We start from the raw sequence: 13,305 nt of genomic DNA, 5'->3' as shown, positions 1-13,305 counted from the left end.
AGTGTCTACGGCAGGCCTGCTTTCTGGTTGTGTCCTCACCTCACATGGTGGAAAGGATGAGGGACCTCTCTCTGTAGGGTCTCTCGTCAGCCTCTATAATCATGTGAGTCAATTCCTTACAATAAACATCTTATGTACATGTGTGTGTATCTTCTATTGGTTCAGTTTTTAATACAGGCTAAAACCACATTCTAAGTCATGGGTCTGCAAACTTTCTAGTAAAGAATTAGATAGTAAATAGTTTTGGCTATGTGGCTTCTTTTTAGAAATAATCGTTTTTTAATGTAAACATCATTGTTAGCTCATGGGTCATACCAAATAAGCCTGAGGGCCGGGTTTGGCCACAGTCCTTAGTTTGCCAACTCCCCAATCTAAGTTCATCAGGAATTCTCCGAATGACCCAGGGTTTTTCTGGTATGTTTTTAACCTGTACTTCTTTGAGAATGGCAGTTCTGGCACCATTCATAATGCGAAGTCTGATTTCTTTCCCTCTGCCAAAGGACAAATTGCTTTATGCGTATACAGCTGTAATTCTCCATTTAATCCTACTGCCAACCTCACTGTCTTCTTGGAAGGAAATAGGGTGAGAGAAGCTGTCATTGCTAACACACACCCTCATCTGCCTATTGAGAACAAGGGATTTAAGTTTTGTATCATAGGGTGTGCCATTTACCTTTGAAAATGGATTTTATAAGTTTTTTTTTTACAGTTTTATTACATACTTTAAAATTCACCCATTATATGTGTATGATTTGGTGATCTTTAGTAAATTTAAACATTTATGCAACAATAACCACAATCTAGTTTGGGAACACTTTCAGTACCTGATTAATTTCCCCCATGCTGGTTTGCAGATTCTGGCTTCTACCCTGAGTTCCAGGCATCACTGATCTCTTTTCTGTGCCTTAAGTGTTACCTTTTCTAGAAATTTAATTATCAATGAAATAATACAATACATAGCTTTTTGTATCAGGTTTTTTTTACTGTTCGTATTATTGAGGTTCAATCATGATGGTTGAACATATCGGAAATTCACTCCTTTTCAGAGCTGAGTAGTATTCTATTATACGGCTATTAGTACACTCTATCCATTCACTTCTTGATGAACATTTGTGTTGCTTCCAGTTATTTGCTATTGTGAATAATGATGCTATGAACATTCAAACATAAGTCTTTAAGGGAACTATGTTTTCATTTCTTTTGGATAAATATCTAGGAGAATTTCTGGGTTATACAGTAAATGTATACTTAACTTTTTTTCAAAACTATTTTCTAAAGAGGTTACACCATCTTGCACTCCTACAAGCAGTGTATGAGTTCCAGTGTCTCCACATCCTTCCCAACAGTTAGTATGGTCACTGACTGATGATATTCATTCTTGAGGCTGTACAACAGTAACTTACTATGGTTTTACCTTGCATTTTCCTAATGACTAATGATACTGAACACCTTTTCATGTCCTTATTTGTTATTTATACATCTTCTTTCATGAAATGGCTTTTAAGTTTTTTCCACATTTTTTCCTTTGGGTTGTTTGTATTATTTCTTATTATTGAGGTTTTTTCTTTTTTAACTGAGGAATAGTCAGTTTACAATGTCTTGTCAATTTCTGGTGTACAGCATAATAGCCCAGTCATACATACACATACATATATTCATTTTCATATTCCTTTTCATTATAGGTTTATTATTAAGTTTTAAGAGTTCTTTATATATTCCAAATATAAATCTTTTATCAGATAAATTATTTAAAAACATTTCCTCCTCATATATGTATGTCTTTTCATTTCTTAAATATTCAATTTATAATTATTTTTCTCTCATGGTTTGTGCTTTTAATATCATATCTATGAAATCTTTGACTAACCCCAAATCACAAAGATTTTCTCCTATGCTTACCTCTTGTATTTCACTTTATGATCTACTTTGAAATAATTTTTGCATATGATACAAGATAAGGATCTAAGTTAATTTTTTACACATAGATATCCAATTGTTCCATCATTTGCTGAAAAGATTATCCTTTTCCTACTGAATTGTCTCAGTCCTTTGCTGAAACCTGATTGACCATAAACATGTGGTCTTATTTTTGGACTCTTTACTCTGCCCCATTATGCCAATACTGCAGTCTTTTGATTACTGTAGATTCACAGTTAGTTTCAAAATTCTATGGTATAAATTCTTCAACTTTTGTACCACCCTACTCCTGCCAAATATTTCAGCTGTTATAGATATTTTGTATTCCCATATATATTTAAGGATAAGCTTGTCAATTCTAACAAAAAGCCTACCAGAATTTTTATAGAGATTTACCTGAATCTATAGACCAATGAGGGGAGAACAGAAATCCTAACAATATTGAGTCCTCCAACTCGATTAACAAAGCATATCGCTCCATTTGTTTAGATATTCCTTAATTTATCTCAGTAATGTTTTGTAGTTGTCTTCTGGTGGTTTATTCTGGGAGCTCTGAAATGACTGTTTTCCATAACTGTAACCACTTTGAATTTTTTTTCCTTGAAAGGATTTATCGATCTCCTTTTTAAAAAAATTTGGTTTGGGGAGGGGAGTTAATTAGGTTTGTTTGTTTGTTTGTTTGTTTTTAATGGAGGTACCAGGGACTGAACCCAGGACCTCGTGCATGCTAAGCACACATTCTACCACTGAGCTATATACTCTCCCCACTTTTTTTTTTTAAAAAAACTTTTTATCCCCCATCAATCTCTTCATGTTAGCATTGTCAGAAGTCTATCAGCTGTTTCTGAGGATGTTTTTTGCAGATACAATGTCTTCACTAATTTCTACAACACACCCTTTTTTGATCAATATTGCTTTTGACAGCTCTTCCAACTAATTTGTGGTTGGGGTTTCAGCTGGAGATTTGCAAGAAGAGGAGGAAAAACAGATTTTGCACTGTCAGGTAACAATAGTTACAAATAGCCTTAAATAGATTTGTTTAGTATTAGTCAGAAAAAAGTTACTCTTTTCATTCTTTCTGAATAAAAATCATGGAGACTCTGGAGCCAGAATACCTGGGTTCCAATCTCGTTCTGCCACTTCCTAGTTCTAAGAGTAGTAGAGTAGCTTAATCTCCCTTTGCCTCAACTTCTGCATCTATAAAATGGCAAAAATGATGGGGTATACCTCATAGAATTATTGTGAGAATTAATAATTTATGTAAGATAACTCAGAAGAGGACCTCCAAAAAGTAAATTCTACTAAGTATTAGTTCATTTTGCTTGCTTGGGAATGAAGTTTTACTCTCTGTATATTGACATATCTAGCTTATAATAATTTAAGATTCTATAGGAATATGGAAAAATGCTCATAATATTTCACCTGAAAAGAGATTAGAAAATAAAATGTATGTATGACTGCAATTATATAATAATATGTATACAAAAGCTGGAAAGGAACATATAAAATTAAAATAGTTATTTTGTGATGATGAAATCATGGGTAATGTTCACTTGTGTATTTTCAATCATTTTGTGTAATCTTGCTTTTTTGTAAAATAATTATTTAAAAACAAGATACAGATGATAATGTTTCTTACTAAAAGCCATTTACTTTCACTTCTTGGTATATATGGCTAATTTTATTTGCAATAACTAACCCTTTAATAGAAACTTCTGAATACAGACTTTTTCTGAAAATATCAACAAACTTTTTTTCTATTTCCTTTTTAATTTTTATTTTTGGAGTTGAGAAATATGACTCTGAGAATCTATTAGTTACCTAAGTTTCAAAATTAACATAATAATTGTTTTTTTCATTTCCATATCAGAAGTTCTATTGAGAAGGCATTCAGTTCTCCTTCAGCAGGTTCCCAACGGAACAGCTGGTATAGCAATGGCACAGGTGTTCTCTGGCTATCCCTCTTGGGGAAAATACCCAATTCAAGCCAAACCAGAAAATGAATTAATGGAAAGAAATAGTGAAGATGTGCAATTAGGTGAACTGATAGTTAAGTAGAGAGAGAAGAAAAACTGAATAAAGGAGCAAAAAATAGAGAAGATATTACAATGAAGGGAGACCCAGATCCTCCCCTATTTCTCGGGGAATAAATATTTCCCTATTATCTTTTGTCACTGAATACTTGCCAACCATATGAATTTGCTCTCAAAGTTTTATTCGTATCTTTTATCATATCTTGCAATTTAGCAAGACAAGCAATTTTTTCTAATCCTAGGAGATAGGCCTTTAATTTTTTCCTTCAGTCTCCTCAAACAAAAAGAGTACTGTAAAAAATTATTTCTAGAGACATGTTTCTGGTAAACTTGCCAGAGCTTTATGGTTAATAATGAAATAAAACCAAGAAGTAAATATAAGATTTGATCTCCATTCATTTGATTATATTACAATTTTTCTTAATCTATAGTACCATCTTTTACTAGGTAATTAGAAACTCTACATGAAGTGGCCTTCTAGAGTTTAATTATATTTCTTACCTCAAGGTAACTCTTAACAGAATCTTAAAATTCTGTCTTGTAGACAGAAATGATGTTTAATTTTGTAGTCATACTAGTCAAGAACATGAAATAAAAATTATGTGAACTATTTGAATAAAGTTTAAATAGTGTTAGTTTTATTTTAGTGAAAATAACTCAGAATTATACAATAATGTTCATATAGTATTCATAGTTTAAAAAATCCATTTATGTTACTTACTATTTGGACACTTTCCATAGCATCCATGTGCATCAGCTTTGTAATTACAAAAGAAACTAACACAGTTCTTTCTCAAGTAGTTTCAACCAAAAAAGCAAAGTCATTCTTAAATGCTTAGAAAACTAAATAATCATGGGGAAAACAGTGAGAGAAATGAAAAGAAATATGGAACACAATGGAAACTTGAGACAGTGAAGAGTTTCTCTTTTACAACTAGCCAGTCTTTCAAATTGTTACTGAAATGACTATTAACTGAACATAATACTTTTACTGAAGGAAAATGCTAAACTCATGTAAAACACAGTTAATCCAAGCCTTATTTTGATGTAAGTAAAATTATTATAACTCCTCATTAATATTGGGATTTTTATAGCTATTAACACATACGAAATGCAGAATGATGGCAGTTTGAGGAATCTGAGATACTAAGAGGAAAAAGATTTCATTAAGTATTTAAAATTTTGTTCATAAATCTTTCTACTTCTAAGTTTAATCTAGTTTAATAAATCTGCTCCTTATTCAAGCTATAGAGTTTAGGCATAGTTGGTTTCTTTGAATTTTTACCTACCAATAGCATTATTTTTGGCTATTATCAGTTCTCCATCATGAATATGACATCAGAGTTGTCAAAACTTCTCTAGTTTGGCCTAATCGTTCCTGTTCTTGCCAAGAGGCAGCCTTAACTTAGCTAGCCAGGACAGAGTAAGTGATGAATATGAGAGAAAAGAGTAAAAGAGAATAGATGGAAAGTGAAATAAAGAATAGGGGCTCAAAAAATAAATGGGGCAAAGCATGAGATAAGATCTCTCTCCAGAAGACTCCTGTACAGATCGGTATAATGAAAAATTGTCTGTAGAAGCAATCCTTGCACATAAGGAGAAATATTAAACCAAAAATGTACACCAAATATAAAATTACACCTACAATTTCTATCATAGTGCTGAACACCTAGCATGTGGGAATGAATATAAATGAGACTGAATCACTCACCTTATCAAGTTCACTTGTCAGTTTTTTATTTTCTTCAGTTAATAATACTTTTTCTCGTTCATACTGTTGTTTGAACTCATTTTCAAATTCTTCCCTTTCACTTTGACTAACACAATTCAAAACATAAAAGGGAAAAAAGGAACTGAATTAAAAGTAAAATAATGGTATCCCAGACTGGCTATTGTACCATATGCTTTATTCTGAAAAGTCACTTATGTTTTGATTGCTCCAAATTGCATTTTTCCCCCTTAAAATCAAGAAATCACAATCATTTCCTTTTAATTAATAAATAGATTTGTCTGCTTAATAACATCTATTTTGTTTGTCATTTGAAAATCTGAAGAAGACATCTGTGATTTGTAGACTTCCTGACTATGCTCACCGTATTTGGTTGCACATACACAAAAAGGATGGGAAAATGAGGAAGTTAGGGAAAAAGGAGGATATATGGATCACAATATGATTCCTTACACTCAGTTCTAGATTGCACAGAAAATTCAAATTATGTTTCCAACATTTCTTACAATACACTCAGCCCATCTTTCATTACTCCTTCCTTCCTTCCTTCTTCCCTTGTCACCTATGTACCCACCAATCTACACATATATATGTAAATACACACACAGCATATTTAGTATTATAAAACTTATTTTAAATGACAGCTCTAGGGACAGAACTGATTCACCCTTAGGGGTAAACACAGTTCTAACAAACTTTTTTAAAATCTCCTAAGAAAGAAAGGGGAATCAATTTTTGAATATGGAGTTGAAGTATAGATAAAGAGCAGTTTATCTCTACAGCAGTTTGATGGAGGATGTTAGCAGAAAATGAAATTTAGAAATGAAGTCGTTCTGGGTAATTTTATATGACTGCTTCCAAGTCAACAAAGAACACAAGTAATCGTTGATTTTTAAAATGTAATCTTAAAAAATCCTTACATCACTAAATTACTGAATAAATTATAATTAAATTACAAATTCCAGGAAAATAAACCATCTTGTGTCCAAGCAAATGTGTCATGTTCCTTATTATCTATAGTCAAAATGTGAAATTTATTTATGTGTAAGAATCTTTATTCAGAATCTGAACAATGACAAAAAATATGAAAAATTACAAAGAAGCCTTTCAGAAAAATAAGCACGTGAATAAACTGGGTAAAATTTCTTTATAAAACCATTTTTGTTTTTTTCTTATTAGCATCAAACAAAAGTTAAATCTCTCCCATATTGAAACACAATATACAAACTCTTCCATAAACCCTATGTCACACTTCATTTTCCACTTCCCTTGTCTTCCCATTCGACCACCTTTAAATCTTGAGAGTTTGCCATATCCGCTTACTCACTGCCTGTTTCTCACCATGCCAAAATCTGGCTTCTGTTGCCTCCACTTCAAAAAAAAACTGTGGTCTCAAAACTCACCATTGTCTCAACTTATTACATCCAAGCTACTGGCTACCTTTGACAATGCTGTCCATTCCCTCCCTCTTGAAACGTCCTCTCTTGGCTTCAGCCTGATCTTCAGCCTACATTTTGACTTCTTTTCAGCTGCCTTTGTGAATCCTCCACCCCATCTTTCCTCCCCATAAATGCCAGTGCTCTCAGGTATTCTGTCTCAGGTGCTCAACTCTTTTCTTTACACATTTTCTCTGAGCTGTCTCACTTACTATACTACCTGATTGCAATTATCATCTGTTATGCTGACAAACTCTGAATCTGAAGCTTGTCTGGACTTCAAACTACTTTATTTACTTTCTCAAAAAACTAGCTTTTGGTTTGGTTGATTTTTCCTATGGTCTTGTTAATCTCTATCATATTTATTTCCTCTCTAATCTTTATAATTTCCTTCCTTCTGCTGCCTTTTGGGGCTTTTTGTTCCCTTTTTCTAATTCATTCAGCTGGTGGGTTAAACTGTTTATTTGAGATTATTCTTCTTTTTTGAGGAAGGCCTGTATCGCTATAAACTTCCCTCAGCACTGCCTTTGCTGTGTCCCATAGATTTTGAGTGGTTGTGCTTTCATTGTCATTTGTCTCAAGGTATTTTTTAATTTCAGCTTTGATGTCCTCATTGACCCATTGTTTTTTTAAATAACATATTGTTTAATCTCTATGCTTTCCTTTTTTTCTTCTTTGTTTCTCTGTTGTTGATTTCTAGTTTCATGGTATTGTGGTCAGTAAAGATGCCTGAGATAATTTCTGTCTTCTTAACATTGTTAAGGATTCTTTTGTGCCCAAATACATGATCAATCCTGGAAAATGTTCCATGTGCACTTGAAAAGAACGTATATCCTATTTTTGGGGGGTGTAATGCTCTGAAAATATCCACCAAATCTAACTTTTCTATTGTATTATTTAATTTCTCTGTTGCCTTATTTATTTTCTGTCTGGAAGATCTGTGTAGTGATGTTAATGTGGTGTTAAGATCTCCAACTATAATTGTATTCCCATCAATATTCCCCTTTATCTCTGTTAGTAATTGCTCTATGTACTTAAGTGCTCCTATATTGGGTGCATATATATTAACAACTGCTGACTTGATATATCCACAAAGATGTCTCCCAAGCACCTCAAATTCAACATCTCCAACCCAAGAGAGCAACAAATAAATAGTAACAAGTTCCCAGCAACCCATCTACCTTCCTCTCTGCTCATACGCTACTTTCTCTTCTCTTACTACAGGGAAAAACGCAGTTAAGGTCAACTCCTTCGCTTATGCGCCTGCTCAAGTACACTTCCCCAGTAGTTTTCTCCTCTCTCTCCTGAATAATCACCTACTGGATAATTTCTATAAGATTACAAGCATGATGTTATTTCTCCCATCTAAAAACAAGAACATAAAGCAAAATAACTTCTTTTTAGATACATTTCTCCTCCAATTACTATCTTACTGTACTGCTTGCTTTCATAATAAAAGACTTCCAGTAGTAAGTGTTATCTATACTCTCTGTCGCCAATTGCTCTCTTTCAAGTCTTTGGATCCACTGTGAGGTTTTTGCCCCTACTGTTTCACTGAAATTGTTCTTATTAAAGTTACCAATGACCTTCAAATTGTTAAACTCAACTGCCAGTTATTTGGTTCTCATGTTATTTGATCTAGATCTCATCTAATTTGACATATAGACAGATTTGCTATGCATTCATCATAACACCAAATTTAGACACCAAACTTGCCTAGTCTTCTTCCTATCATTCTTGCTGCCCTTTCTCTATCCACTTTGCTGTTTCTTCCTCATTTCCCAACTTCTAAAGACTGGAGAGCCCCAAGACTCAGTCCTAGTTAATGAATATAGAGAGAAAAGAAGTCCTAAGTACAATCTCAAATAGTCTTGTACCTTTAAGTATCATGTGAGTGATAAATACTTCCAGGATTTTATCTCTAGCCTTGAAATCCAGGATGGTCTATATGATGGCCTACTTGACATTACCACCTAGATGTCTAAAAAGTATCTCAAACATTTGTTTAAAATGAGTTCCTGATACTCCCATCCCAAACTTGCTTTTTCCGTAGACTTCCTCTTTAAATAGTAACTATATTCTCCTAATTGCTAAGGCCAAAAACTAAGCATCACCCTTCATTAGTCCTTTCTTTCTCACTCCATATCTTGTCCATCAGCAAATAACATTATCTTTACCTTTTAAAAAAACTGGAATTTGAACATTTCTTATGGTCAATTCTGCCACCACCCTAGGCCCAAGCCACCACCATCCTTCTGGATTATTGCAATAGCCTTCTAAATGGTTTCACTGCTTTTTCTCTTATCTAATTCAGACTATTCTTAATCTAGTAGTCAGAGTAATCCTGTTAAAACACAAGTCAGTATTTGTCAATTTTCCACTCAAAATCCTGCAATGCTTCCATGCCATGGTTTTAGTCAGAGTAAATAATTGTAAGCCACTGAACATAATTTACAAAGCCTTGCATGATCTGGCCCCCACTACCTCTCACATACCTCTCATTATTCTTGCCCCTTAACTCTACTTTATTCCTATTGGCCTTCTTTTTAGTATTATTATTTTAACAGATTTATTTTTTAGAAAGGTTCTGGGTTCATAGCAATAGTGAGAGAAGATACAGAGACTGCTCATAGACCCCCCTGCCCCACATAGGCCGAGCTTCCCCTTTTATCAATATTCCTCACCAGAGTGGTGCGTTTGCTACTACGGATGAAACTATATTTGATGCATCATTATCACTCAACTCCACAATTTACATTAGGGTTGACTCTCTGTGTGGTACATTCTAAGAGTTTGGACAAATGTATAACGACATATATCCACTATTACGGTTTCATATAGGGCTGCTTCACTGACCTAGAAATCCTGTACTCCGCCTATATATCCCATCCTCCTCCCAATCCCTGCAACCACTGATCTTACTATTTCCATAGTCTTGCCTTCCCATTAATTTTTTTTAACAGACTTGTTATTCTTCATGTAGAATGTTCTCATACATCTATATAGATCCTTCCTCACTTTCTTCAGTCCTGAGAAATCATCTTCTCAGTATAATTCTCCCTGGCTATCCTATATATAGCCTCCCCCTAAATGCTGCAGAGCCTCCATCCTCTGTCTTATTTTTTGTTCTTGGAATTAATCATTACCTAATATAGTCTGTATTTTACTTATTTTCTTTGTAGTCTTTCATCATAACTAAAGGAAAATTCCATAAGGACAGATAATTTTTTATCTATTCACTGCTGTGTCCCCAGCACCTACAACAGTGCTTTCACATAACAGGTTCTAAAAAAATTTGTTGAATGAAGGGACCAAAATGAATTAAACTCAGGCTTCCAATATAACTTGAGAATGACATTAACATATTTTCAGTTATATAAAACATAGAAATCTGAGTATCACTGATAATTTCTCCCGCTTCTCATTTCTCATATCTGGTCATCATGTCCTCCAGGTTCTGTCTTCACAGTAGACCTTTTGAAGCCATACACTTCTCTCCATTTTCATTATCATACCTAAGGTCCAACCACCTTGTATCTCAGGGCTAGATTCCTACCTGCAGTCTGTTCCTTCCACTCCATTCTCTACACAGTAGCAAGAGTGATCTTTCAAAAATATAAATATAATCATGTAATTTTCCTTCAGTGGCCTTAGGATAAAACCCAAATTCCTTAGTCCTTCATGATCTTGACTTTATTTTCCTTTGCAGTCTCATTCTGCACCACTCATCTTTCTTTGTATGCTTTCACCATAATGAAGAGTTTTCATTTTCTGAATGTGCCATGCTATCCTTTTCTTATAGATCTTGGCAAATTCTGCTGCCTCTGCCTGGACACTCTCCCACAGCTATATGTTTCTTATATTTTTGGTCTTAACTCAGAAATAATTTTGTCCAAAAGCCTAGACATACTAAAGTTATCTTCTGTGCCTCTTCTATGGGTGCTCCTATACTCATCCTATTTGGTTTCCTAAAGATGCTATATTATAATTTTCTATTTACCAATCTTGACTTTGGTCTTCTTGAGGACAGGAACATGTTTATTGCCTATGTATCTCCAATCCCTGACACCTAGTAGTATTAAGTAAATATTTATTAGAGTAGTAAATAACTGGATTCTTACCTCTCCCTCCTGTTTTTTTCCAATTTGTCTTTCAAAATCATAATTTCTTTGTTGAGAGCAAGCTGCTGGCCTTCTGAATCATGCAGTTCTTTCTTCAGATTTTTAATTTCATTTGCGTGTATTCCTTCTCTCTTAGACAATTCTTCTTCATAAAAGATACTTTTCTTTTCCAAATCAGTCTTTAGTTTGGTTATCTCTTGCTGATGTTCTATACTGCATACTCCTGGTGAGTAACTAATTTGCTTTTGCTATGGAAGTAATAATAAAAGGTTAGTTCATCTCCAAGAATAATAAAATATCAAATAATAAGTCTATAATATAAAGGACTGGTCATATAACTAAATATTATTTTTGTATATTATGACATAAAAATGGTTTCTTTACTTAGGCTGTTAACCTGTTGTCTGCCATAGGTTGCTAATGTTTTTCTGAGTGTATATTCCCTTATTATTGTTATCTTTTTCAGTTTTCTTCACATCAAGATTATATATTATCTGTATTTTCTGTTGGTACTAATATAATTATTTGTTTTACACTTAAATTTCTAATATATGTATAATATTGTTGGTTTATGGAGTGAGGGAAAAATCTATCTGTATCCTGTTTCTGATGTGGAACTAATAATAGGTTATACATACATTCGTGTTTTTAAAAGATTAAATTGGGGGAGGGATGGTAGAGCTAGAATGTACAAAAAGGAAAGGGAGAAGTCTTCTGCAAATGTCCAGGGAGAAATGACAAAGCTCTAACTTAACATCTTTGTATCCATTCTAGAAAAAAAGGATACATCTCTTTGCATTTAGGTAGGATTTTAAGGAGGAGAAATTTCGTTGAAAGCCATATGATTACAAATTAGGTTGCAATATACTCTCAGTAATCAGGGAGAAAGGAAAATGGACTTTATCCAAAGTTCTTTCAGGTAGTGGCTAAAGGTAAACAGAAGCATACAGACAGAGGTTATGACTATAAGATTTCCTGAGCTCTGCAATTTTTCTATTATTTCATTACATGCTATTTTCCCAGGTAAGCCACAAAAAACCTTTTAAAATCCTAAGAACCTATGAGCTTATGTTAAGTGACAAAAAGGAATCAGGATCTGGAGGACAGTGTATCCTTTTTATAAGTCAGTATTAAGGGCAGGAAAACTGGTAACAGTAGTTGATTTAAAGTCCAAAGAAAAATATGCTGGCTTCTTCACATTTGGGGTCTATAATTTTTAATAAACCAAAGGCATTTATGTGGGCCTGAGAAATGTTCCTGGGATATCCACTGCAATATTAACCATTCATTCAGTGCCTACCATATGCAAGACCCAGATTGTCCAGCAGTTTCTGAGACAGCCTGTATGCAAAGCTCAGCTGAAACTGGAAAAGCCATGTCCAGTCATATTCCTACTTTCGGGCATCTTCATGAAAATGGTGCCTAAATCGACATCTGCAGCACTAATCAACTTACCTTTCTTTCTTCCATTCATGTACTATTCTTTCATTTTTCTAATCACCTAAAGAACAGTTTTAGTTTGCTGTTCTCTTTAGTATAGTTTGGCTGTTGAAATAACAGTAGCATGCACTATAAGTTTCAAGCAAAAATTATCTTGAAACCAAAACCTAACAAAGATACCACAAAAAAATTCTCATGTCAAAAGCACAAAGTCCAAAAAGTGACACATGTCACTAACTGACAAGGACATAAAAAAGTCAAATATAATGCTGAGAAATAAAATTAAATGATACAGAGAAAAGAACAATCTACTGTAAAAGAACAGTTTTACTGCAGGTGGTGAAGGTAATTTAATATTAGCAAACATTAATAAATGTGCAAAAATTGGCTTAAAATAACTCCATGTGATAATCTCAATAAGTACTCCTGCCCAAAAGTATTTGATAAAATCTAATCTATCCCAAGTCCCACAATTTAAAAAACAGAGTACAGTAATTCTCTTAAGAAGTATCCACTTTCAAGCTATCACGCAAAATAATACTTAGGAGTGAAACGCCAGAGGTATATACAATAATTCAGGAACAATAACAACAAAAAGGATGTCTTCCATTAATCTCTCTTAGTTAATG

The 13,305-nt window shown here is 33.7% G+C and overlaps 1 protein-coding gene across 11 annotated transcripts in view; it reads right to left on the bottom strand.

Moving 5' to 3' along the window:
* The window catches only part of CDC42BPA (CDC42 binding protein kinase alpha), a 233,565-nt gene that overhangs the window by 68,976 nt on the left and 151,284 nt on the right, over positions 1 to 13,305 (bottom strand). For all 11 annotated transcript variants that reach the window (XR_012063552.1, XM_031690085.2, XM_015234804.3 and 8 more), the window contains 2 exons: positions 11,237 to 11,484; positions 5,662 to 5,767 (listed from right to left, as the gene is read on the bottom strand). Coding sequence is in view for 10 of the 11 variants with exons in the window: in XM_031690085.2 (XP_031545945.1) it covers positions 5,662 to 5,767; positions 11,237 to 11,484 (354 nt within the window). In the remaining variant the exon portion in view is untranslated. The remainder of the gene's footprint in view (positions 1 to 5,661; positions 5,768 to 11,236; positions 11,485 to 13,305) is intronic.

The sequence above is a fragment of the Vicugna pacos genome, chromosome 23 (assembly GCF_048564905.1).
Source record: "Vicugna pacos chromosome 23, VicPac4, whole genome shotgun sequence".
Lineage (NCBI taxonomy): Eukaryota > Metazoa > Chordata > Mammalia > Artiodactyla > Camelidae > Vicugna > Vicugna pacos.
The sequence above is the reverse complement of the archived record's forward strand: the minus strand, read 5'-3'. Positions and strand labels throughout refer to the sequence as shown.